General features: G+C 58.9%; 8 protein-coding genes across 8 annotated transcripts; 5 read left to right on the forward strand and 3 right to left on the reverse strand.

The window, feature by feature from the left end:
- Positions 1-1,190: 1,190 nt before the first annotated feature.
- Positions 1,191-5,230, forward strand: GGTG_04244 (pH-response regulator protein palI/RIM9). Its single transcript, XM_009222037.1, has 2 exons — positions 1,191-3,485; positions 3,543-5,230. The coding sequence occupies exons 1-2, from the start codon at positions 1,795-1,797 to the stop codon at positions 4,108-4,110; spliced, it is 2,259 nt and encodes a 752-aa protein (XP_009220301.1). The 5' UTR covers positions 1,191-1,794; the 3' UTR covers positions 4,111-5,230.
- A 96-nt stretch (positions 5,231-5,326) lies between these two features.
- GGTG_04245 (hypothetical protein) lies at positions 5,327-8,409 on the reverse strand. The gene is made up of 2 exons (XM_009222038.1): positions 6,121-8,409; positions 5,327-6,052 (listed from the first exon to the last, which is right to left on the reverse strand). Exons 1-2 carry the CDS (start codon positions 8,208-8,210, stop codon positions 5,785-5,787), a joined length of 2,358 nt encoding a protein of 785 aa, XP_009220302.1. The 5' UTR covers positions 8,211-8,409; the 3' UTR covers positions 5,327-5,784.
- A 960-nt stretch (positions 8,410-9,369) lies between these two features.
- GGTG_04246 (hypothetical protein) lies at positions 9,370-12,718 on the forward strand. Its single transcript, XM_009222039.1, has 3 exons — positions 9,370-10,442; positions 10,538-11,480; positions 11,569-12,718. Exons 1-3 carry the CDS (start codon positions 9,843-9,845, stop codon positions 11,637-11,639), a joined length of 1,614 nt encoding a protein of 537 aa, XP_009220303.1. The 5' UTR covers positions 9,370-9,842; the 3' UTR covers positions 11,640-12,718.
- Positions 12,719-12,898: 180 nt separating this feature from the next.
- Positions 12,899-15,532, forward strand: GGTG_04247 (hypothetical protein). The gene is made up of 3 exons (XM_009222040.1): positions 12,899-13,779; positions 13,844-14,222; positions 14,305-15,532. The coding sequence occupies exons 2-3, from the start codon at positions 14,003-14,005 to the stop codon at positions 14,535-14,537; spliced, it is 453 nt and encodes a 150-aa protein (XP_009220304.1). The 5' UTR covers positions 12,899-13,779; positions 13,844-14,002; the 3' UTR covers positions 14,538-15,532.
- An 802-nt stretch (positions 15,533-16,334) lies between these two features.
- On the reverse strand, positions 16,335-17,049 carry GGTG_04248 (hypothetical protein). Its single transcript, XM_009222041.1, has one exon. It carries the CDS (start codon positions 16,767-16,769, stop codon positions 16,479-16,481), a length of 291 nt encoding a protein of 96 aa, XP_009220305.1. The 5' UTR covers positions 16,770-17,049; the 3' UTR covers positions 16,335-16,478.
- On the forward strand, positions 17,043-20,771 carry GGTG_04249 (hypothetical protein; the record flags this gene model as incomplete). The annotated part of the gene is made up of 4 exons (XM_009222042.1): positions 17,043-17,492; positions 17,564-17,949; positions 18,025-20,068; positions 20,148-20,771. 4 exons carry the CDS (start codon positions 17,043-17,045, stop codon positions 20,610-20,612), a joined length of 3,345 nt encoding a protein of 1,114 aa, XP_009220306.1. The 3' UTR covers positions 20,613-20,771.
- A 156-nt stretch (positions 20,772-20,927) lies between these two features.
- Positions 20,928-22,430, forward strand: GGTG_04250 (hypothetical protein). Its single transcript, XM_009222043.1, has 2 exons — positions 20,928-21,250; positions 21,482-22,430. Exons 1-2 carry the CDS (start codon positions 20,999-21,001, stop codon positions 22,208-22,210), a joined length of 981 nt encoding a protein of 326 aa, XP_009220307.1. The 5' UTR covers positions 20,928-20,998; the 3' UTR covers positions 22,211-22,430.
- On the reverse strand, positions 22,293-23,596 carry GGTG_04251 (60S ribosomal protein L37). Its single transcript, XM_009222044.1, has 5 exons — positions 23,484-23,596; positions 23,382-23,398; positions 23,238-23,300; positions 22,945-23,016; positions 22,293-22,807 (listed from the first exon to the last, which is right to left on the reverse strand). The coding sequence occupies exons 2-5, from the start codon at positions 23,383-23,385 to the stop codon at positions 22,647-22,649; spliced, it is 300 nt and encodes a 99-aa protein (XP_009220308.1). The 5' UTR covers positions 23,386-23,398; positions 23,484-23,596; the 3' UTR covers positions 22,293-22,646.
- Positions 23,597-23,629: the final 33 nt, after the last annotated feature.

Consider the following 23,629-nt stretch of genomic DNA (forward strand, 5'->3'; position numbering starts at 1 on the left):
CCGGGCCTAGCGCACATGGGTGGTGTGAAGGGGAGTGTAAGCACTTCCTAAAAGTCGACATGTAGGAAGCGAGCTAGTGCACTGTCCGGAGTCAAGCCAAAAAGCAAAGGGGCACGCATTGTCGTGAAACTAGTAGGCCGCCTTTTGTTGTGTCTGTCTTTTGCTCGTATGCGGCTTCTGCGTTGGCGCACAAGCCCAAGGGTTCACGTGAAAGGGGCAAGTCTACCTTCTCTTCATCACACGTCCCGTCGAGCACGACATCCGATGTCGCACATGGACTCATATGGGGTGGCCACAGTAGCCAGACCGACGGCTTTGCGTCTTCCTTCAACGTGGTATTTTAGGCTGGCGGAACCTCCAGCGTGGGGAGCCGACGCGAAAAGAGGACCGCAATCTTAGCAACCACCGCCGTTCACCACCATCATGCCCGTTCGTGTCGCTGCCCGCGCACCTGCCTGACGGACCGCTTTTCGCCTTTAATTAGCCGTTGTTATCTTTGCTGCTGTCCCGGAACCCAACTGAGGCACAGTCGTAGTCATTTGCCAGTGTGTCCCCGCCCGGCTTCGGTCAACACCCGAGAAGGGGACCCGACGTTGCGTCGAGCTCCATCGGGCACGTCCATGAGCACGTCCATGAGCACGTTGACAGACAGACTTCGTCGTCGCTTGTTGCATGTGGCCTTGCAGACGCAGGTGGAGGGGTCTGGTCTGGAGTGGAAATTGCAAAACACCAGGGCAAGCACACAGCCACTACCATGGAGAATGCCGCACTTGCGATGCTGATGCTTTGCACATGATGTCTATTTGTGTGTCTATGAACTACTATGTAGCCAGCAGGTATACAATAGTGATGCCCAAAAAGGCGAAGCGGTCCCATTCCTAGAACACGCGAGGGAAATGAAATAAAACGGTCTCTGTGCCCAATGATTGAACGGTCTAACCTGTTTTGGAGCCCATGGCGAGCATCGAGACTCTCCGCAAGGACCCTGTCACCCTGTCCCATCCCCACCCACCTCATGCTGTGGGTCCAGTCGAGGCGCAACAGGCGCTCTCACTGGCCCACCGCACGAACAGTCTGGTGGGGCCATCGAACAGCAGGCACTCCCAGCCGCGGCAGGGGCATCCGGTGTGGTGGCCCAGCGCTGCCCGCCCAGTCACTCCTTACCACCAACCTGGGAATTTCCACCATCATCGTCTCCATCACCCAAGAATTTCCTCCCCTTTCCAACAGCAATTAGCACGCCGCTCGCTTGGTCGTCTTCGTCGATCGCCCGAAAATCCACGCACGCGCGCGCACAACGCCAATCGCGTGACGGATCCGACAATAGTTCACGATCAGAAAGAGGAGGCTTTATTTTCTTTCTTTCTTTGTTCTTACTCACTGTTGCAGCTTTTTACTTGTTATTGTATGCTGATGGCGGCCGGCTGCTGGATCGGAAAACGGCGCATTTAATTCGGGTCGTTTTCTCGTTGAAAAAAGAGAAGAGTGGACGCCAGAACCGAACCAACCGGGCGACTCGAAAACAAACGATTATTCTCGACTGCCCACGAATCCGAACCGCCGCACTCGAGGCCCAAGACACGGGACATCACCACATGCATCCCGAGACCTCGTTCGGCTCAATCACGCGAAGACGAACCTCGTAAACACCCTCGATCGTCCACTGTCCACCGCAACCGCGACCTGCAGGGAAATTGGGAGGAGGAGCCTTTGCAACCACTCCGCCGCGTCTTGACGACGCCGGCTGTGCTGGACTCGAAACCTCTCTGGACGCCTCCGAACCGATTCTTCACCATGTTACGGCCCGCGACCCCATTGTCGGTTCTGCTGACTGCAGCATTCGGCCTGCTGGTCATATCCGTCATCTCAACCCCGATCATCAAGGCCATCCCGCTGGGCGAGTATGTCGGCGTCACCTTTGGCGTTTTCGGCTACTGCAAGGGCAACGAGTGCAGCCCCATAGAGATCGGCTACGACGATGGCCTCTCCCGGGTCCTGGCCGAGTCGGACAACTCGACGTTCGACCTGCCAGCCCCAGCTAGGCGCACGCTATCGGCCATTCTGATTATCCACCCCGTCGCCGCTCTGATCACGCTGATCATGCTAGGAATGTCGATTGCTGCCCACTTTCACTCGGCTGCTCACTCGGCCCGCTACCTCCTGATTGTTTTCATTGTCGGCATCATCGACACCGTCGTCTGCCTGCTCGCTTTCCTGATCGACGTGCTCCTCTTCGTCCCGCACTTGGCCTGGGGCTCTTACCTTGTGCTGGCGGCCACAATTCTGGTTATGCTGAGCGGGCTTGTCTCGTGTGCCATGCGACGCACTCTAGTCAGCCGCAAAGCCCGTAAGAAGCGCATCGAGGAGAATGCCGAGATGAGTGGCGAGAATTTCTACAACCGCCAGGCCCAGTTGCCCTCGGCCGACACCACGCCCTCTTCCGAGACGAAGCAACCGACTGTCCCGGCCCTGAGCGGTGCCAATGGCAACGGTGCCGACAACCTGCACGGCTTTGCTACCTTTGAGAAGAAGGACGACCGCAGCAGCGACGAGAGGGTGCCTCTGACCTCGGTCAGCCCTCCCAACCGCTCCCCCAACGGGGTGCCCAACGACATGCTCCCAGGAGATGCGCAGTACAACATACCGCCCCAGCCATCGAGATCTCCGTCCAACCCGGGACAGCGTGACCAATACGGGAACCCCGTCGACGGCCCCGTCGATGCCTATGGAATGCAGAGAGGTCCCTCTTTTGACCGTATGAACTCCAGGGGCCGCGGCGGCCCTCCAGGAGGCTATCGAGGCCGTGGTGGCTACGGCCTGCCAGGAGGCAGAGGTGGATATGGTGGCTACGGTCCGCCGGGCGGCCGAGGGGGCTATGGCCCGCCTGGCAGGGGAGGCTATGGGCCGCCGCCTAACGGTAGAGGAGGATATGGACCTCCGCAAAGGGGAGGCTACGGCCCGCCCACGAGAGGTCGTCCGCCACCGCCGGGGTACCAATTCGACGGCAGGGGGCCTCCTCCTCCACCAGATAACTACGCCGGGCCGTACGGCCCTGGTACTAGGGGAATGTCGCCAGGACCCCCGTCGGCACCCGGAGGCTACGGGGCGAACAACTCGTCAGCCAACGTTTCGGCCGGTGGATACACTGCGTACAGCTCCGATGACCGCGACGACCTGCCGCGCGCCGAGTCACCTCCCCCTCTTCCTGGTGTCGATGACGGCATCAGCTCCGGCCCTGGCCCCCTCCCTGGCCCCCTCCCTGGCCGGGCGGTCGAGATGGATGCCTCTTCGGGCAGCCCACGCCCACCTCAGAATGGCTTCGGCAATGGTAACCGCCAGAACAACGACACCCAGTTCAGGGATAGCGACGCCGACATCGCCGGCATGGTGGGGCTTCAACAGGGCATCGGGCCACAGCAGGGCGTCCGGCCCATGCAGCGCCAGAACACAGTCATGAGCGAAGCAAGCATGTACAGCTCTGACGAGTAAGAGCTGCCCGTCCCATGACTCGAGAGATTATCAACGCTGACATTGTCCAATAGATATGTTCCGCCAAGGACAGGCTGGAATGAAGCAGGCCGGAACCCGCCGCGCATGCCATCGCCGCTTCATGTTGCCGGGCGCACCCCTGAGGCTCCGGGAGGCCAAAGTAGGAGTCCACCACCTACCGCGGCTGGTAACGGGGGCGGCTACTACGAGGACATCGATCCCCGCTTTGCCCAGCCCTCGGCCCCAGTCGACCCGCCAGGAGGCGTGCCGAGAGGGAGGCCGACACCGCCGCCTCCCATCCAAGTCAACAACGGAGCGATCGACTACGACGATATCCCGCAAGGCGCGCGAAGCCCGGCCGAGTCGGAGAAGTCGAACTTCACATCTATCTCACAGCGGGGCATAAACCCACGCTGGAACCCGCCGCCCCCGAACCTGATGCCGGGCTTCTCTGGGCCAGCCCAGAGGCGACCGGTGCCCAACCGGAATGACGTGCTCCTTGCCAACAACCCGGACTTTGAGCTTCCCGGTCTCGGGGGTCCCAGGGGCAACCCCAACAGGGGCCCCGGCGGTGGCGGCGGCATGATTCCCGGCAGCGCCTACCCAGCCGGGCGCATCTAGTCGAGTCGACCGGCGCTTGACAGCGTTTGCCTCGTCCATTCTTCGAGCCTATGTAATACCAAGTCGCCACCTGTCCGAAACGTTAGAGCAAGGATGCACCACGACCAAGACTCCGATCCCCATTGGGTTCCCGATCGCTATCTCGACATCGTGCATCATTCGGACATAGATTTCTTTCCGTCCTACCCCAATACCCCAAGAAAGCTCACTGCCGAGAGCTTGTTCGTCCACAATAATATGCACGAGTACCCATTCCGATTCGAGCAGACTCGCATCCGCTTGTCTCGACGACAAGCTCACCACTACGCTCCATGAACACCACGGGCTCCCATGTTTTCACTCTTGCCAACTTGAACATTCTCGATTCCCCAATCTGATTCTCGTCGATCCTTTCTAGCTTCTCGCCCTCCCTGGAAGAGATTCTACGCATGGCATAAGCAGCATTTCTCAAAGTCGCCTCTTTTTCTTTTTTGACTTTACAGCTTTGAGGCTCTTTCTTTTGCACCCCGACTCCGTGCAGCCATCATCCAACAGCATTGTTGTCGTTGGGTTTCGCTTCTACTTTCAAAAATGGGACTCGGTGGTATCTTACTTTTTTATTTCTTTTTTTTCTTTTTGCCTCCTTTTTTGTCGACCAGTTTTCGACCACATGTCGGCTCATACCACGGAGTTTGTATGTCTCACGCTCGCCTTCTCGCATCTCTTTTCCTGTTTTTATGTCGATATACACCTGTGGACGTGTTCCTCTGAACCCCACGCCTTCATCTTCATTTTGTTCTTGTTTTCCAGATGAGCATCAGTATATATCGTGCCGGCTCCAGGCCCTTCTGGCAGCTTTGGCAGCCTGAAAACGGCTAGGCTTTCCGTGAGCTGTGGAAGGAAGTGCCTTTTAGGGCTGAAGGTGTGGCCTATGGGTCATTTTGACTTCTCTTTTTTGTTTCGTGTGCTGTGTTTCCCAACCTGCCTCCTAATCTTTGGCCCACGGGAGGCTCGGGTCGGTAAATAGTGAGCCTCGATAATCTTCGTCCTCCTCGGGGCTCCCTTATGGAGCAAGGAGCTCAAAGAAGAAGGGATTCGGCCGTCTTGTTAACCCGCTCACTGCGCAGTGATATCTTTTTGTGACTACTGATTGAGGCTGAATGTGCGTTCGCAATGTCTCTGTGCTGTTGGAACTCTACCGAAATACGACAAATAGCAACGACGATGCAGGACAAATAGCAACGACGATGCAGGACAAATACAATGCTCGGCCAGCTTCTTCGCTGCTCCATTAACCTCGTGAGACGTTCGTTCTATCGGCCAACAAGGTGGAAGCCATTTCCATGGGCCTGAGCAGCCGGAGCTCGGCTTCTTATGCCACAGATCCGGGGGGTGCATGGAAACGAGGCAGGTGGGCCGGTCACCGCGCCTGCTGGTCGGGAAGCAGAAAGAACAAGACAATAGAGCCAATTGATTAACACAGCGTGGGTCCGCGGGGCCCTGAGAATTGTACCCCATAATATAAATCGTGGCGACCTGGCTGGGCAATCCTGTGCGTGTGCCCCGGTTCGGAAGCAACGATAATGGCATGTCGGCAGACCATCAGCTTCACCATGTACTTTCTGTTGATGCTCGTGATCAGGCCCAACCGGCCCCTCACCAGTCGCTTGTCTGAGACCCGTCCATAGTCGTCCTCTAATCGACTATACGATCGGCCAAAGTATGGCCTTGTGAGCGTTCCTCAAGCGGGGGTTGTGGCCGCCGCTCTTCAGGCGGCACGCTGGAAGCGACCGCCTGGTTCTCCTCTGGGTGATCGGGATAGGGCCTCATCGTGTTGGTGGGGATGCCGTTTTCCATGTCGGCCTCCTTGCGCTCCGGGTTTCTGCCCACCTCCTCGACTGCCCTCCGTTCTTTTCGCCCCAGTACGACATTGTCGAAGCCGGGCGATAGGATCTGGTCGGTCCTAAGAAGGGCGTGCCTCGTTAGTTCCAGGCCGAGATACGAATGTGGAAAAGGGGCACTATAACATACTTGAGCATGTCCACCTTTAGGAGCCGCGCCTTGTCCCGCAGCGCTTGCTGGTCGCGCTCGCGGTCAAACGGAATCTCGCCATTTTTTATCCCCGCAGCGATTTTGCTCCATTTGGCCTCGTGATCGCAAATGGCCCTGATGAGCTGGGTGCAGTCGTGCGTGCTCCACGCGGTGCGCTTTTGAGGCGTCTTCGGGTTTCTCTGCCGCGCCTCCAGCGACACAGCCTTGGACTGCTGCGACAGCCACTCAATGTCAGGCAAAGCCGGGGTGCTGCTGTAGCGCGAACCACCTCCATCATCGCTCTGCACAAAAGAGCCGTTGCCTGAGTGGCTCTCGATAGCGACCAGAGCGCCTGAAGCCGAAGGGGAATGTCCTGTCAGGCTGGGGTCGACCGGGACATCCTCTCTTCGGACTCTCTTAATTCCTCTGCGAGAGTTGCCCGGCGCCCGGGTCGAGGGTCGTGGTGGTGGCGGCGGCGGCATCGACTGACTGTTGGGAACAATGGCGCGGTTGTCGAACTGGAAGGGATCGTCCTCGTCGTCATCTTGGGCTGGGCCAGCGTCTGACTCTGCCCGTGCACGCTTGCGCGAGAGGCCCTGAGAAGCACTAGGGCTGGTGGTGCTATCACCCCCAGCCGTGCCGTGGCCGTTGAATTGTTGGCCCCGCTGCGTCGCTTGCGGGGAAGAGTCCCTCGCTTTCATAAAGTCTTGGATCGCACTAGAGCTCACATCGAACATGCTTTCTTGGGAAGCAGATACGTCGTGGTGCCCGTATTCGACCTGAGCATGCAGCGCTTGCGAGTTGCGGAGGCTGCCATTCCCCAGCGAGTCCTCGAATAGCTCCAGTGTGGTTTCGATCCAGGCCTGCAGGTCTTTCACGAGCCTTCGCGGAGGAAATTTTGTGACCATATTGGCTAGGATTTCGGGCGTGACGGTGCTGTCTGCCCCCAGAAGCTGTAGCATGGTCTCACACCTTGCCGCGTACCGCTTTCGAATCTGGTCCACGTCCAGCTCTGGGTGCAAAAGGCGAACGTAATCACACCCGGGAAGTGACTTGAACTGGGAGCTGTCGTCTAGAATCGCGCTTATATCTTGGTCGGTTTTGATCACGTTGGTGCAGAAGGCGTCCAGTATAACCTTCTGAGGAGACCCATCCTCATTTTCTTTTTGGAGTCTGGAGATTGCGAGCTGGGTTCGGACGTCGATCGCAAGTTCGATGGTCCGCTCCTTCCAGTCGTCACGATCAAGAAGAGTGGCTGTTGTGAAATCCAAAGGGAAGCTAAAGGTGTCGAGCTGAGACAACAGCTCCATGGTCACCTTGCCGGCGTCGTGGGCGTGGAACGGGAAGAGACTGCACGAGAACTCGCCCAGGTTCACGATGCAGGCGATATTCTTCACATCCAAGTACTGCCTGCTGTCCGGAGGGTGCGCGAGCAGAGTGGTGATATCAACACTGCTGATAAAGCGGGACTCGCTCGTTTTGTCTCGGTAGAGCTTGCTGAGGGCTGCCAGCTGGTCACGCGCCACCTCGAGCTCCTCGACAAAGTCGTCGGTATTGTTCATGGGCAGCGCGCGATAAGACAGCAGATCATGCAGCTCCTTGGCGGCGTCCCGCAGCCACGGGAGGCGCTTGTTCAAGGCGCGAGCTCTGCCACCGGCGCGGGAACTTGCGCGGGCCATGATTTGTTGCCCTCTCTTAGAAGGCGTTTCCTGAGCGCCGGGCTGGTTGAACAACCGATCGAAGTAGGGAATGGGCTCGGGCGAGGCGCTGATACGCCGGGTCGCATCTTGCGACTGGTCCGGGCGGGTCTGCTCCAGCGGCTCGCTGCTGACGCTGTGGATGCTGTGGATGCTCTGGTCCTGGGTATGACCGCGCGGTGGGCCCCTCCGGGCGCCGTGGACTCTGTCCGTCTGGTCGGCGTCTGAATGGCTCGACGCCGCGGCGGCGAGGGCGGCTATCCCACCAGGCTGGTGGTCGCCTAGGGTTGGGGTTGGTGTTGGTGCTTGGCCGCTTGTCTTCCCGCGTCTCGTGCGAGAGGCCACAGGCGAGTTGGCGAAGTGCGTCGCGACAGGCGGCTTGAACGAAGCCATGGACGCGATGACCTGTGCTTGTGCTGCCTGTCTAGACACTGCGTGGTGATGAGGCAGCACCTCGCGCCTAGGTAGCCTTTTCCGCTTGTCTCTTCACTCGAGCCGTTTGATGGGCGAGGTGGTCTGGTTGGGGGTTAGGGTACGCGCGGCTTCAATTGCGCTCCGTTCCTTCTGGTCAAGGCTCATTGTTTGTTGATGGTGAAGCGGGGCTACTTGGATTACGTGTAATCGATTTGGCGTGTCACGTGTTGGCGGATTGAGTCTGACACCTAACAGGGAGGTACGACGAAAATGACAGGTATATCTGGGGGAAAGGAACAAATAACAGAAGCTAAAAGCAAAAGCTTCACATTCGATGCTAATATGAGGCCATTCATCAATGAGCAGTGTTCGTCTCCATCCGCTTTGTATTTTCTTCCGGTATCTTGCCAGATTCACACCCTTCTGCGACCCCAGGCAGTCAGATAATTGTTTGTGAGGGCCTCGGGTGAGAGGGGCGCATTTGGATATCTGGAGGATCCAATGGGCGGCTGACCTCCTGCGAGACTGACCTCCTGGAAAGTCGCTACCTGGGCTCCACATTGCCTCCAGCGAGGGTCCGTGTCCGCTGCTGCCGAGTTTACCCCTGATTTGCAGGCGCGGCGACGGCCCGCCAGGACAGATAGATGGCTCTGCGCCGGAGATCAATAAAAACGAACAAAAATAGAGAAGGAGAGACGGGTTGTCGCGCTTCGGTGGTGATCTCAAACCGGTTGGCGATTCGGAGCAGGACACGGTCGCTGGGTGGATTTGTGAACAAGTGGACTGAGCCGAGGGCAGCAGTCAGTGCCTTCATTGACCTGCCTACAACTTCTTCATCGAGTTAATGTTACCTAGACTGTACGTAAGAAAGGGGCAAGACGGCCCGTTCCTGGCATAGCCACGGCATAAGAAGGCCACTCTGCAATTAATGAAATTACGTTCCGCAATTGCAGGCATGCCCGCCAATGCCGCCCCGTTCTGTCGGGTCCCGCCCAAGCCAGGGCCCAGTGGGAAGGCTGGACTGCGGATGGGGCACGAGGCTTGCTGAGGTGCTGAGGTCCCCCTGCGACAGGCAGGGGAGGCGGGTGTGGGCGAGCCCCAGATGGCCGCATTCAATCAGTCGACCCTTTTTTGCGCATGCTGGCCCCATTCCAGCCCATCCTCATCCACGCCACGCGCTGTGTGGCCAGGGAGGGAATCACAGCCAATTTTTCCCCTTTCGACTCTTCCACCACAACCACCGCCATCCATCAACTAACCCATCCCTTTCGCCCTTTTTCTTTGCCTGGTTCTTCGTTTTAGCGAGCAGACGAGTTCTGTTCGGGTTCCTTCCAGGGCACAAGACAGACGAAGCACGCGCCGATAGAGCTACCGTCCTTTGCAGCGACGCTTGGATGAGCCAAAGGCATTTCCGCACGTCATCGATCAGCCCGAGATCCGCAGGCCTTCGGTACGCGGGAAAGGACAGCTGCAGGTCTTGCTTGAGTCGCCGCCCTCTTGTTCTACCATCCCTCTCCCCCTCGAGAGGAAGGACGCTTCGCAACGACCGAGGCCCAGAAATCCCCCGACGCGGCGCCAACCTCGGTTGACGCCATCCCATAACTGCGCACCATGAGACTCCGGAACCCACGATCGCCGCTCCTCCTTCTGCTTTCCTCCCTCGCCTTATCCGCCGCCCTCACCGCAGGCACAGCCGACGGCACGGATAAGTCGGTCGCCGCCTCGCCGAGCACGAAAGACGCCCCCGGGACCGGCACCAAGGATGCGCCCGTCGATGGCAAGGACGGGAGGCCTCATCAGGGACCGTTTGTCGACATCGAAAACTTGAAAAATAACAAGGAGACGAGCACTTCCAAGGACCTTCCGCCGCTTAAGGACCGGCCCAAGGACCCGACCGTCGTCGATGGCAAGAAGATACCCGAGTCTAACGATGGCGTTATGGACGACAAGAACCGGGCTCAGCCCAAGCACGGCACCACCGGCACAACTGGCGGCGTGTCCGAGAAGGATAAGCAGCGCAAGGCTAAGGAGGGCGAGACTGGCGAGAAGGTCGAAAACAAGCCCGAGACACCAAAGGCTGCGCCGCCATTGCCCCACAGCGAGCAGGAGAAGATCCTGAGCGGGAAGCCCCCCAAGAAGGATTCCAAGGACAAGGAGAAGTTCAAGGATAAGGGGAAAGCAGACTCACCCGACGATGTCAGCGGTCTAGGGGTACGTTGAAAGCGATATGCGGGTCGAAATCGAGTGTCCCTTGTTACCTTTGCCTCCCCTTTCGTTTCTCTAACCAACCCGTCCATCCTATCTAGAAACCGAGCGATCTTCCGGGCAAGACACACGACAAGGCCCCTCCACTGCCCAACTCTGTCCACAAGGACCACCTTGACTTGACCAAGGGCAACACCAAGACCGCTCCCGTCTCGGGCAAGACTCCTAAGCTCGCAGCCGACGAGAGCGGTGTTATCCGCCCCCTTCATTCCTTCTTCCTCTCCCTCACCATGATCCTCTTCTCCGAGGTCGGCGACAAGACCTTCCTGGTGGCGGCGCTCATGGCCATGAAGCACGATCGGCTCGTCGTCTTCACAGCCGCCTTTGCCGCATTAATCACCATGACGGTTCTCTCGGCCGTCATGGGCCACACGGTGCCGTCGCTGCTGCCCAAGCGCCTGACAAACTTCATGGCCGCAGGCCTCTTCCTTATCTTTGGTCTCCGTCTTCTGCGCGAGGGCATGGCCATGAGCCCCGACGAGGGCGTCTCGGCCGAGATGCAGGAGGTGGAGCACGAGCTTGAGGAGAAGGAGAACCTGGCTCGGAAGCAGGGCCGCAGGCGTGGCTCGGTCTCTCCGTACGCCCTCGAGATGGGCATGGGCGGCGGCGAACGCAAGGCCAGGTCCAAGAACTCCCGCTTCCCCACGCCGCCGCGGAGCCCGTCGTCGTCGCGCAGCCGGAGCCGCAGCCCGTCGAGGCGGCGGGTCGGTGGCGGCTCAGGGGCCGGCGGTGGCGCCGTCGGGTCGGCGCTGGCGGGGCTCAACAATCTGCTCTCCCTCCTGCTCAGCCCGGCCTGGGTGCAGACGTTCGTCATGACCTTTCTGGGCGAGTGGGGTGACCGCAGCCAGATCGCAACCATCGCCATGGCGGCGGGCCAGGACTACTGGTGGGTGACGCTCGGTGCCGTGCTGGGCCACGCCTGCTGCACTAGTGTCGCCGTCATCGGCGGCAGGGCCATTGCGGGGCGGGTTAGCCTTAAAGTTGGTATGTTTGTCATGTTGTTGCCCCCGCCGTCATGTCGCTTCACTCAAAACCTGTGAATATCCGCTAACCCAAGTCTGCTCTGTCACAGTCACTGTGGGCGGTGCCGTCGCCTTCCTCGTGTTTGCCTTGATCTACTTCATCGAGGCCTTCTACAAATAAGTGTAAGACACGAGACGCCATGTTACTATATCGCTCCGCACGAGCGCAAGCTCGGTGCTCGCCCAGTTTCACGCAACGTTGCCCTATCCGAGCGTGCTGGCGGTGCGGGCCTCGGAGCCTTCTGTTCTACCAACCATGGCTGTCTGTTTTATTTATTATGTTGTACGGGATACGACCACCACACATCCTTGTAATCCGAATAACGGCCTGCCCGGACGAATCTCATTTGACGTCGAGTCGCTGGGAGTGACGGCGCCCCAATCCTCGCCCATCTCTGTCTCCTTTTGTAGCTCCATGTCCCTTTCCCGGCGTTTCTATCATGTCTGGGGTATTTTACGAAAGATAAAGGTTTAAAACAAGTAAACTCATGTGGTATCGGCGGCGCCTGGGGTTGGACGCAGACGGGAAGGAGCCTGGAAGAATGCGCACAAGCGTCACAACGGATCAGTGGGTGCCACGGGATGCTCGTCTCCTTTTCGTGCTTGGTGGTTTCAGGGGGGTGGAAATAATGAGGATGGGCTTCGCTCAGCGTTCCCGAATATATGCGCTCCGGCGCGTGTCTTTTGTATAACTAATCTCGCAATAGACCTGCCTTCGCTCTTCTCCACTCCACCCGTGGATGGGGGAGCTATAAGCTTGGGGGTGTCCAGTCGAGGCGGCTGCTCTCTGTCCTTCCCAACAAAGCAGACTCGGGACGAGAGGGGCGCGTGCTGTGCGTCGATGCAAAATCCGCGTAAGCTTCCGTGCGCCCCATGTGCTTCCCCAAGGCACTTGTGCTCCCACCCACATCGATCACGCCTTGGCTGCCCGCCCCCGTCAGCGGGGATTTTGATTGAGGCTGCAAGATGCGGGCAACACAAGCCCGGCCCAGCCGCCCGGCCCCCGGTCTGCAGTAGGGAGGTACCAAGTACCTCTTGACTGTAGGTGCACGTCTCGGCATCCAATAATTTTTTTTGTTCCTCAGATGCGGCAGCAACCCATTCCTCGCCTGCAAAAGGTCTATCCTGAAAATAAGCCGACTATTGTAAGCGACAGTGGACCCGTTCCCTTCTCTCTCTTTTTCTTTCTCCCACCGGCACCGGCGGGCTCTGTGGGCAAGGAAGTTGGTTCCGCTGCTTCCGGTGCGTAGGTGTAGGTACAGGTGTAATGCTGGGATGGGACGGATGCCGTGTCCTAGATGGCTTGCTGTTTTATAAATACCACATCGTCCGTCCATTGCCGTCTCTCGCTCTGACGTCTTTTTGCATTTCTATTCCCACAAAATACACTCCTCTCTGCTCGTTCCAGGTTTGTCGTTCCAGCGTCTTCCATCCCTGCCGAAGGGGCCGCCCGCCCGTTTTTTGTTAGTGAGTGGATCGAGCCGTATCTGCACCTAACAGAGGAAACCCCAGCCAAGCTGTAGGTACCTAATACCAAATCACCTCTCGGCATAGCGCTGCCAGTCCGTCCGTCCCGCGTCCTCTACCACAAGCGCCTGGCATCGTTTTTTTTTTTCTCACCCGCTTCGCCGCTCCCCCATTTCCCCACCTCGAATACCTCAACGGACCTTCTTTGTTGGTCGCGGCAAAAGCGCAGCTGCCAACAGGGGAGTAAGCTCCAGCCACTAGTAGAACTCCATCCCTACCTGTACCCCTCACTCACCCGCCGCCTCCGCACCACCAGCCCGTTGGCTTTCTCCCGCAGCCTAGCTGGCTGGGAAAGAACACGGGAGCCGTCGACGGCGTCCTATCGACCTTCTTAGTCTGGGGTCCGGGTTCGGGGATCGCGTGTCGTGTTCCTGGATTACTGCCCAAACCCACAGCCCCGTTTGCTCTGTGCTGCCACGTCTTGGGCCATCCCTCTTTTAGTTCCCCGTTGGCGCGGTTTTCCGGATAAGTGATAGAAAGGAAAACAGGAAAAAAGAAGCAGAAAGGGAGCGCTCGTTGTGCTCGCTGGCTGGCCCAAAACGAGAAGCCGTTCCACTTATCTCCCCCAACGGTCTAGATCCAGCCCTCCCCACCATCTCGCCAGTAGGTTGCCCGACTCTGGTAGCTGCCAGTTTTACCCGCGCTGTTCTTGGTATTCTTGCCCCCTTCGTCTCTTAATTCTCCCCAACAGCCCTCACGCGACTCACAAGTCGACCGCATCAATCTCCGCCTCTGTAGGTTGGGCGAAATCCTATCGTTAGGGAGATCTCTCACGCTAACTTCGCTTCTCCCTGATAGCTAGCCAGCCCTCTTAGCTCCAAGGCAGCTCGTTGCAGTGTCAGAAAGATCTTTCTGCGCGGGGAGAAGAAGACCTGTGGGGAACCATTCCCCAGTGGCGCGTTCTCGTAGAGCTTTGCGTCGAAGGGCAGACGACCGACGATAGAACCCCTCGCCAGGATGTGGAGCAAGCCGACCAACGTCCAGCTGCCCGCCTCGCCGACCGCCTCGACCGAGGACCCGCTGTCGCCGACGACACAGGCCAAAAGGCGCAACCCGGGCCGCAGGTATGCGCAGATAGTCAAGCTGAAGCCCGAGCACCGGGAGGAGTACAAGGAGGTCCACGCCAAGGTCTGGCCCGAGGTCCTGGCGCAGATCAAGGCCTGCAACATTGTCGATTGTAAGCACCCTCTCCCCAGGCGACCCGGCCTTGTCTTCTTTGCTGCCTTGCTTCTCGGCATTTTGCTGATGCCCCGACTCAGACAGCATATTCCACGACGAGGAGTCCAACATCCTGTTCGCCTCTTTCAAATATGTCGGCTACGATTACGCCGGCGACATGGAAAAGATGCGGGACAACCCCAAGGTGCGCGAGTGGTGGAAGATGACGGACGGCTGGCAGCAGTCTCTTGTACCGGGGGCGCAAAGCAGCGAGGCCGGTGAGCCGTCGTGGTGGAAGCCCGTCGAGGAAGTCTTTTACTACAACCCTTCCTGATGGCAGGATAGGGACTATTTCAGGTTGGGTCTTGCTCCTCCCCTCCGATGTTCTCTCATATTGAATGAACCAACGGCAATAATCTCCTTGGATGCCGTTCGCTCTGCCCCTCCTGTCTAGGTGCTTCGAGGCTGCACGCTACTGTTTGCTGTCTTTTTTTTTTTTTTGGTCAAGTTGGTGCCAAGTCGGGCGGATTCCCTAATGAAACTCGGGATAATGACTGAATGCAACAGCGTTTTCAGGACCTGATATTGGTTTTTCCAGGAGATGCTGCACTGGGCGTCTCTCTGCGCCCCTGGGTGGGAGCTGTAGAGCATCACTTGGGGCCGCCAAAAAGGCCGCCGAAGAAGCTCATCCCCGGAAAGCCCCCGCCGCCACCGCGCCCGCCGTGCCTGAGGGCCTCGGCGCGGACCCAGCCCTCGAGGAAGGCCCTGTCCGCCAGCAGCCTGCCGTCGACGACCTTGGTCTCGAGCTGGGCCTCGCCGGCGTCGAAGCTGAGCAGGGTGGGGACGCTGGTGATCATGTAGTCCAGGGCCAGGTTGGTCCTCTGCATGTCCGGGCTGTCGAACTCGACGGGCGCGTAGGCGACGCCGCCCTCGGCCTCGCCGATGCCCGACTCGACGATGCTCCGCAGCAGCGGGCCGACGGCCCTGCAGCTGGGGCACCAGCTCGTGGTCCACAGGGTCAGGAGCGGGGTCCGGGCCGAGGAGGAGAGGAGGATGTGGGTGCTGAAGGCGTCTGGGCTGTGGATTCTACATTGTTTTTTTGTTCCTGTTAAGCTCACGTGTGCGCGTGTGCCTGTTGGATGGGCGGCAAAACGCACGGTGAGAATATTTGGTTTTTTGCCCTATTCGGGCGCGAGGTTGAGAAGGATGCCGCGGAAATGAAGCTTTTGCATGAGCTCCGTGGTATAAAGCCCAATGGGCGGGCGTAAATCGCCATCGAATGTCTTTCTCCGGGGCTCGTCCACGTCTAGGTGCTTCCGAGGGAGAGGGGAGCTCTGTTGAACAATTTCGGCTGTGAAGTGTCTGATATTCAGCTTCAACCCGAAAATCACCGACGGTGTGACAGGCAGGAAATACGACAAGTATGACCCCACTCAGTGTGGGCCCTCTTCCCAGCGTACGGCATCACTGACTGAGCTCGAAAGCATACAACCACGCCTTCTGTCCTTCGAATTATACGGCTCACAGGAAAGCTCCAGGTCTAGAGAACCGGCTGGCTTCTGTCCAAAGGGAAGCTCGGAGCGCAGGTGACGGATCGAAGACGCACTGGGGACCGACCCTCGTGGCTGGCTCCCTAAAATTTACGATGCCTGGTGGTGTTGCTGCGAAGGCGAGGTGATGTCATTGGGGTACCCCGGCCTGTCAATAAAAGCCAGCAAAATACCTAAAGGTACCTCGACAAACCCAATCTGCCTAGGAGGTATGCATCCTGACTTTTCTCGAAATGAACAGCTGAAAAACACCAGATATTTTCAGGTCAACGAGGACTATGTCAGATAATCGGACGAACCCAAGAGCCTGTCAGTAAGCTTGGCAGTCCGTCTAAACCGTTGCTGCCCCCTTTAGTCACACGATAAACTCAATGTTGGGGCGCTAGTACACGGGTTGAGTTGGTTGGAGCCGTCCGTTTGGATCAGCTCTGCATTTGCTCACTTGTTCTCTACTTCGCCATACATGAGTGGGCCCAGGTCAGCTGGGTTTAGAAATGTTTCTATCCGTGGGCTTCCTTGACCGACGATGGAGAATGGGACACACGGCGTCTTGCCCCCTCCACCCTTGAGACATGGAGGCTTATTTCCGGGGTGTTTCCCGCTTTTACACGGGGTGGAATATACCAATCTATTCTAGTGATACTGCCGGGCAGTAGGCAGACTAGGTTTGCGTCCCTTCACCAGGCAGGCGTTGATGCTTGCAGGCCGCTCCTGCTCTCCCAAGATTAGCACCTGTGCCAAGAAAATGCCTTCCTCACGCGAATCCCCTCGCACAAGGTGCAGAAGCGTGCCGGAGAGAGACCTGCCTTGAGAGGAGAGTGCGGTACCCTGGGAAGTCGTGATCGTGCCTTGTGCCTTCCTTCCCTTGCAACGCACGCCCGTCTCGCGTAGTCGCCCAGGTCGATATGGAAACCGTTGCGCTCGGCTTCTGATCCTGAACAAAACACGAAATCCCAGCCTCCACCATCACTATCAACCTCTCCTCCGCACAACCAATCATCCTCCTTGAACCACATACGCCTCTCGAACGCGCTGTAATACCTTATGTACTCAACATCGAAACCATCTCGAACCTATCACTACCTGTATTCCAACTATTGCATAGCTCTATCCATCTACCCGCAGGTACTGTCGTTTCCCTCGATGCCTTTGTGACACTACACCACCTCCTGGCCTCTTTTCCACATCCTCCAAGGGCCCCGAGTGTCGGGTACAGGAGCCACATGCGAATCTTGTTGAGGTCGCTTTCCGACTTGATCTAGCGAGAAAAACCGGGTGTCACAGTGACGATGCCACCGTCCGCAGACACTCCTCCGAGATGGACTCTCGGAATACTGAACGACAGGGAAACTGTCGATGTCCCCGGTAAGCACGCCCTCAAGCCAGAAGCCGCTGTCACGGGCCCTAATATTTCCGACCGCCTAGGCTCTGTGCGTCTGCTGGCTAGGGACCATGACCAGCCTCTGGGACTGTCGAGTATCCCGCGAAGAAACTCCGCATCCACGCTGCCCACGGGCATTCCATGGGGCTTTGCCGACCCCCCACCCGAGAATGGACCAAAGAGAACGAGGGACGGGCTGATGATTCTGGACCCGCAACCCGAGGAGTCGGTCAACGACCCCCTGAACTGGCCCTCTTGGCGGCGGAACCTCGCCTTGCTGTCAGTCGGGCTTTACTGCATGGTTGGAGGTGGCCTGACTCCATTGCTGGCCGCCGGCTTCCCTGCCATCGCGCGAGATGTGAGCTGTGCACTTCTTGGTGTCGTCCTGCTGCTCCCATAGCCCCGGACTAACACCACTTCTTGCCGTAGTACCACGTTGAAGTCGCCGATGTTTCTCTCACAACGGGCATGTTCATGCTGGGCCTGGGAGTCGGCTCTGTCATCGCTTCGCCAACAGCCATCCTCTTCGGGAAGCGGACGGTCTATCTCGGTAGTGCCGCGGCCGTCATCGTCTGCTCCATCTGGTGTGCTCTGGCCCCCAACTTCACCTCGCTCGTCGTCGCCCGCGTCTTCCAGGGCATCGCGGTCAGTCCCGTCGAGTGCCTCCCAGGAGCCACCATCGGCGAGATCTTTTTCCTGCACGAGAAGGCCTTTCGTATTGGGATATACACGCTGCTGCTCCTGAGCGGCAAGAACATCATCCCGCTCATCAGCGCTGCCATCATGCAGAGCCTCAGCTGGCGATGGGTGTTTTGGTAAGCTGGCTCCTTTGGCTTCGACGTGGGATGACCCAAGACGTGCTGCTAACAAGGCTACCTTCCCGCGCGCAGGGTCATTACTATGGTGCTCGTGTTCTGCGGCGCTCTGCTCTTCTTGTTTGTGCCGGAGTCGTTCTGGGACCGAAATCGGGCATCAAAGCAGGAAGGGCCATCGTGGCCCGTGACACTGGCTCACAGACTTTCGAGCGTCGTAAGTGGCAGATCAAGTGCCAGTCTTGCGCCACGGCCTTCCTCTACGACCCCTGGGTCTACGAGCGGGATCCCCCCGATGACGCCAAGGGAGCTCGAAGACGTACCTACGCCCTTGTTTCTCGACAAGAGAGACAAGCGCGCTCACTTCGTCGACAGCCCCCACTACCCCGGTGACCCGACGAGCTCCGCGGCTTCGGAAACTGCGGTGGCGACGGCTGAGGACTCCAGGAGGGATTCCTTCATGTCTGGCAGCACCATAGCCCTGCCTCCCCAAGTACATCGAATCCACTCTGCTCAGCCGGTAGGCGAAGATACATCGCTGATCCCACTCAGCGGTAAGCGCCGTTGCTCGAGTCACACGTCGCTCCGAAGTCGTGCTCACTCTCACGACCACGGTTACTTCATGATTCTCGACGGGAGAAACTCCAGAGTAGTGCATGTCCGCGGCATGTCAATAGACCACACCAGCGGTCCCAACACAGTCGGTGGCTTCCCTGTAATACCACCGGGGCCTGCGGTGCGGCAGAGCCTTGAAGACGCGTGCCGGAGTATCGGCGACAACCCCAACACCAACTACTCGATATGGCAGATGATGCCTGGGTGGACGCCGACAACCCCTCCAGACGAGCTCCCGGACGAGTGTGACAGCAGCAGCTCGGGCGGAAGCAAGTCGGGCTACAAGACTGCTGTCGCAGACATGTCCCGCGCATCCAGCTACGGGGGCAACCAGGGCGCGCAATCCTCTGGCTACAACACCGCTGTGGCAAACCAGTCCCGCTCGTCGAGCTATGGAGGCAATCAAGATGTGCTGCCCTCTGGCTACCGCACTGCCGTCGGTGGTCACTCCCGCTCACCCAGCTGGACTATCACGCCAGAGATGAAGGCTTTTTGCGACCAGATTGACGGCCAACATAGCCCGCTGCAGGACGGCCATCAACCGCACCAGAACGGCCAGCAGCAGGATGGCGAGCAAAGCCAGCAGCTCGATATCGCCGCACAGTCCGAAGATGGCTATGTTATGGTGTGGAAAATGGAGCCGAAGGCCTCTGACCACGAATCCCAGGATGTGGATGCGGGTGATGGCTATACCGTAGTGTGGGAAAGCAAAAAAGACGACACAGAAGAGCCACAGCTTGGCGCAGGTGACGCCGAGGGAGCCACGAACGAAAAGCAATCTGCTCACCCACAGCCCCTGCATCAGGGCCAGGAGGCGGGGTCAGAACCTGGCCACGGTATTGATCAGGACCCAGAGTACGAGATCATATGGCAGAGCGATGCCGCCCTGACCGCCGAAGCCGAGAAGCAACAACAGGCTCCCGGTGTGGATCATGCAGGCGGCTCAGGGTACTCGGCGTCGTCGAGATCCACACCCACACTGGCAGCGGCTCCGTGCGTCGAGAAGCAGAGTCAGGCCCTCGGCATGAGTCTACCCGCGACCTCGGTGGGCTCAGTGGGCTCAGTGGGCTCGATGAAGACGTTCAAGACGGCGCCGGAGGAGTGGTCGCGGCGGCCGTCGTCGGTGGTGGCGGTCTACGACATGCCGGGACTGACGAGCAGCCCCCGCCGGGCCTCATACACGACGGCGCTTCGCAGGATGCCGGCGCGCACGTTTACGCAGCACCTCCGGCCGTACCATGGGCGGCTGAGCCGGGACAGCTGGTTGCACGCGGCGCTGCGACCGCTCGTGCTGTTCTCGTACCCGGCCGTGCTCTGGGCGGCGCTGGTCTACAGCTGCTCCATGGGCTGGCTCGTCGTGTTGTCACAGTCGGTCGCCGTCATTTTTATCCAAGGATCTTACCACTTCAATGAGCTCCAGACGGGCCTCACGTACATCTCGCCGCTCATCGGCGGAATCCTCGGCACCGCCGTCGCCGGGTGGATCTCGGACGTGATTGTGAAGGCGGTAAGTCTTTGCCCGCAAAAAGGTTTAAGCTTCGCCGTTACAAGACTGATATATCTAACCATGACGGCCCGCCCGCTAGATGTCACGACGCAACGGGGGCATCTACGAGCCCGAGTTCCGGCTCATCATGGCGCTGCCAGTCCTGGTCACGACAGCGCTCGGCCTGGCCGGGTTCGGCTGGTCGGCCGAGGCGGGCCGGCACTGGGCCGTGCCCACCTTCTTCTTCGGCCTCGTCTCGTTCGGCTGCTCCCTGGGCTCAACGACGGCCATCACGTTCGTGGTGGACAGCCACCGCCAATACAGCGGCGAGGCGCTCGTGGCGCTCAACTTTTGCAAGAACGTGCTGCACGGCATGGTTTTCTCGCTCTTCTTCACGCGCTGGCTCGTGGCCGCCGGCGGCCGGGCCGTCTTCGTGTGCCTAGCCGCCGTCCACGTCGCGGTCCTGCTGACGACGGTGCCCATGTACGTGTTTGGCAAGCGTGCGAGGATGTGGACCGTGAGGAAGAACTACGTGGAGAGGTTCTGGGGCAGGCCTGGCCGGTGAGTGGTGGCTGACAGGCAGCTGGGTTGGGGCACTCGCGGCGTAGATGGGGCCGGCACAAGACTGGGGTTCAGCTCTCATCGATAGACAGTTTGTAGAAGATTGTATAGGATAGGCCTGCAGGCTGATGGCACAGTGGATTAGGTATAGATTGATATCTCGCATCCTCCTTCTGTTGTCGCCAACCACTTTTTTCGGGATTATGCAAGTTCTTAGAGTTGTATATATTGTGCATATGTGTTTGTGCATATCGATGTGGTGGATAAAATTGTGCAGGAATTCTCTGTGCCCCGCAATCGGCTGGACGGGCACTTACAAGCGACTTCCCTTCCTACAAAGCCGTTAGGGAAGCCCTGGAAAAAGAAGAGAGAAAAAAAAGGCCCGAAACAATGACGAGTAGATTGCCGCCTCTACTCGAGCAGTACCTCGCGCTCCCGCCCGAGGCGGCCCTGGTGGTGCTGTCGGGCGTCGTCGGCGCGAGCACCAACTGGCTGGTGCTGCGGTACATGGCCAGCTTCTTGGGCAGGTCGCCGCCGCCGCCGCCGACGGGGGCCGGGGAGACGGACGGCGACGACACGGCCGTGCTCCTCGTCAGCTTCATGCGGGATTTTTCGTTTTGGAGGGATGGTGCTGGTAGGCTTGTAGGTTTTTTCTTTTTCTCCCTCTCTTTCTTCCTTCTGCCCACACTATCACTTTCTTCTTCTTCTTCTTCTTCTTCTTCTTCTTCTTCTTCTTCTTCTTCTTCTTCTTCCTCCAGCACCCCGTCACATGCCGCGTAGGAGGGACTGCCATGACGAGAAGTCGCCTAAGACAAAAAAAACCCCCCGCTACAGCGTACACAGAGCATTGGGCACTGACTCGTTTCCCTACAGGGCGTAGACCTGGACGCCCTGCGGCGAAGGGGCCGCTTCGGCTTCGTGGACGGCCTGACGGGCCTCTTCTCATCAGACCAAGCCGCCCCGCCCACCAACGGCCCGCAGCAGCAGCAGCAGCAGCAGCAGCAGCAACAGCCTCATAGAACCCTCGCGTGGAGCAACGCCCAAGGCATGCGCGGCATCGGCGCCTCCCTCCTCGAGGCGCTCGAGTCGCTGCAACAGGGAGGCGAGGACAGTACAAGGAGGGCGAAGAAGCCCATCGTCGTCATCGTCGACCAGCCGGACCTGCTGCTCGCGGCGGCGACGGGCGGCAACGGCGGGGGGGCCGCCGAGGACCTGCGCGGGGTGCTGCTCGACGTGCGGGAGCGGGCGCACGCGGCCGTGGTGGCGGTGTCGGCCGACGGCCCGCTGGTGGCGGCGGGGCAGCAGCAGCAGCAGCAGCAGCAGCAGCAGCAGCAGCAGCAGCAGCAGCAGCAGCAGCAGCAGCGAACGGCGCTGGAGCGGGCGCACGCGTCGCTGGCGCTGTCGCTGGCGCACGAGGCCGACCTGCTGCTGTGCCTGCGTCTGCTCGACACGGGCGCGGCCAACGACGTGGGCGGGGTGGTGCGCGTCACGCGCGGAGGTGGTGGAGGCGGAGGCGGCGGCTGCGCGGCCGTCGAGGAGCACGAGTACCTCTATCACGTCGGGGGTGACGGGGGCGTCAGGGTGTTTGAGCGAGGGCAGTAAACTGCCCGGTTGGAGGGAGATCGTCGCAGAGCTAGGCCTACCAAATCCACGGTACAGAGAACCAGGTCAAGCAGAAACATAATATCCATCAAACACGTCGTTTTGTCGTTTCACTTTATTTTGATGATGACGAGAAGGAAGCCCGAACGAGATATGCTTAAACGCCGTGACCAGTCTCGACCATCACACACAGCCAAGAGTGGTCCCCCCCTTTCCCATTTCTGAAGCAGCCAGACGGCCACGACGACCAAAACCCAGCCCCATCCGTCATGGCGCGGAACAGTCCCTTTACCGGGGATTGCATATGTGTGTGTGTTGTTGTTTGTGTGTGATTTTGAGACGAAGAAAAATAAACCGTCTCTTTTTTGGTCTTGGCACAGTTCACAAATAATAAGAAACCGTCAACGCCCCCGCCCCTAATCCTGACAGCCCTGCCTCACGAGGAGGTGGCCGTGGCAGCGGCAGAGTTGGGACCGCGCGAGCCCTTGGGGGCGCCAGACTGGAAGCCGTTCTTGAACTTGCGCGAGACGGTGCTGAGGTACCGCATACGGCCGGTGCCCGTTGTCTTTCTCCGCTTAGCCTTCTCGCTCCAGTTGTCTGCAAGGCAAGCGCATGCTCGTGGTTAGTACTTGATGCGAAAACGACAGCGCCTCGAGCCCTGGTCTGTGTGTGCGTGTGTGTGCCGTCGCCAGGTTTTTTCGTGTCGCATCGCGGGCGAGGGGCGGAAAACGTACACTTCCGGGTCTTGGCGGCAGGGTAGCCACACGAGGAGCAGGTGTGCTTCTGGACGTGCAGAGAGCGGCGACCTGTTGTGGTGGAAAATGCCTTTGGTCAGTCTCGCGATTCCCCTCCTAGTCCAACCTCCAATCCCAACACCACGCTGGCATGACCCCCGAGTCCCAATTCCCGACGTAGAAGGGTGACAATTCTCCAATGCAATTGCGGCAAGGCTCCGTTCCCAGCGCATGCCCAGCGTGGGGTTTCGATTGGAGGTCGCGTATGAAAAAAAAAACCGAGGAGTACTAACCACAACGGCGGCACATAGTGTGCGACTTGTTGTGGCGCTTTCCGAAGCTCGAGGTTCCCTTCGCTGTTCGTCGGAGGATTCGTCAGTACAAGAGATCACTCGGCAGGGTCGCTTGTCGTTGCGGTTGGGATCGAAAAGGCGTACTCATTTTGGCGGTGTTTCTGTTCCGTGTGAGGGCAAAGGTTAGTTGGGCTGCGAGCAGATGGAGATTTTCGAGGTCGACTTCGAGGAGAGGGAGAAACGAACCTCTACAAGGGACGTGGATGTCTGGCGTGTTGGTGGTCGAATCTGTGATGGCGTCGTAGCCTCTGTCCAAACCAAACCAAATTCACGGAAAGTTGTGGCATTCAAAAACTGGGTGGGTCAATCGTGCCTGCCCTTGTTCTGCCTGC

The sequence above is a fragment of the Gaeumannomyces tritici genome, assembly GCF_000145635.1.
Source record: "Gaeumannomyces tritici R3-111a-1 unplaced genomic scaffold supercont2.2, whole genome shotgun sequence".
NCBI lineage: Eukaryota > Fungi > Ascomycota > Sordariomycetes > Magnaporthales > Magnaporthaceae > Gaeumannomyces > Gaeumannomyces tritici.

Excerpts from the sequence above, each read along its gene's own strand:
- GGTG_04244 (XM_009222037.1), top strand. The coding sequence starts at position 1,795 with ATGTTACGGCCCGCGACCCCATTGTCGGTTCTGCTGACTGCAGCATTC. Across the intron at positions 3,486-3,542 it reads AGCATGTACAGCTCTGACGA|ATATGTTCCGCCAAGGACAG; the intron begins GTAAGAGCTGCC and ends ATTGTCCAATAG.
- GGTG_04245 (XM_009222038.1), bottom strand. The coding sequence starts at position 8,210 with ATGGCTTCGTTCAAGCCGCCTGTCGCGACGCACTTCGCCAACTCGCCT. Across the intron at positions 6,053-6,120 it reads CTAAAGGTGGACATGCTCAA|GACCGACCAGATCCTATCGC; the intron begins GTATGTTATAGT and ends CGCCCTTCTTAG.
- GGTG_04246 (XM_009222039.1), top strand. The coding sequence starts at position 9,843 with ATGAGACTCCGGAACCCACGATCGCCGCTCCTCCTTCTGCTTTCCTCC. Across the intron at positions 10,443-10,537 it reads ACGATGTCAGCGGTCTAGGG|AAACCGAGCGATCTTCCGGG; the intron begins GTACGTTGAAAG and ends CATCCTATCTAG. Across the intron at positions 11,481-11,568 it reads GCGGGTTAGCCTTAAAGTTG|TCACTGTGGGCGGTGCCGTC; the intron begins GTATGTTTGTCA and ends GCTCTGTCACAG.
- GGTG_04247 (XM_009222040.1), top strand. The coding sequence starts at position 14,003 with ATGTGGAGCAAGCCGACCAACGTCCAGCTGCCCGCCTCGCCGACCGCC. Across the intron at positions 14,223-14,304 it reads GGCCTGCAACATTGTCGATT|ACAGCATATTCCACGACGAG; the intron begins GTAAGCACCCTC and ends GCCCCGACTCAG.
- GGTG_04248 (XM_009222041.1), bottom strand. The coding sequence starts at position 16,769 with ATGTGGTTCAAGGAGGATGATTGGTTGTGCGGAGGAGAGGTTGATAGT.
- GGTG_04250 (XM_009222043.1), top strand. The coding sequence starts at position 20,999 with ATGACGAGTAGATTGCCGCCTCTACTCGAGCAGTACCTCGCGCTCCCG. Across the intron at positions 21,251-21,481 it reads GGGATGGTGCTGGTAGGCTT|GGCGTAGACCTGGACGCCCT; the intron begins GTAGGTTTTTTC and ends GTTTCCCTACAG.
- GGTG_04251 (XM_009222044.1), bottom strand. Across the intron at positions 23,017-23,237 it reads CACTATGTGCCGCCGTTGTG|GTCGCCGCTCTCTGCACGTC; the intron begins GTTAGTACTCCT and ends CCACCACAACAG. Across the intron at positions 22,808-22,944 it reads TGCCGCCAAGACCCGGAAGT|ACAACTGGAGCGAGAAGGCT; the intron begins GTACGTTTTCCG and ends CTTGCCTTGCAG.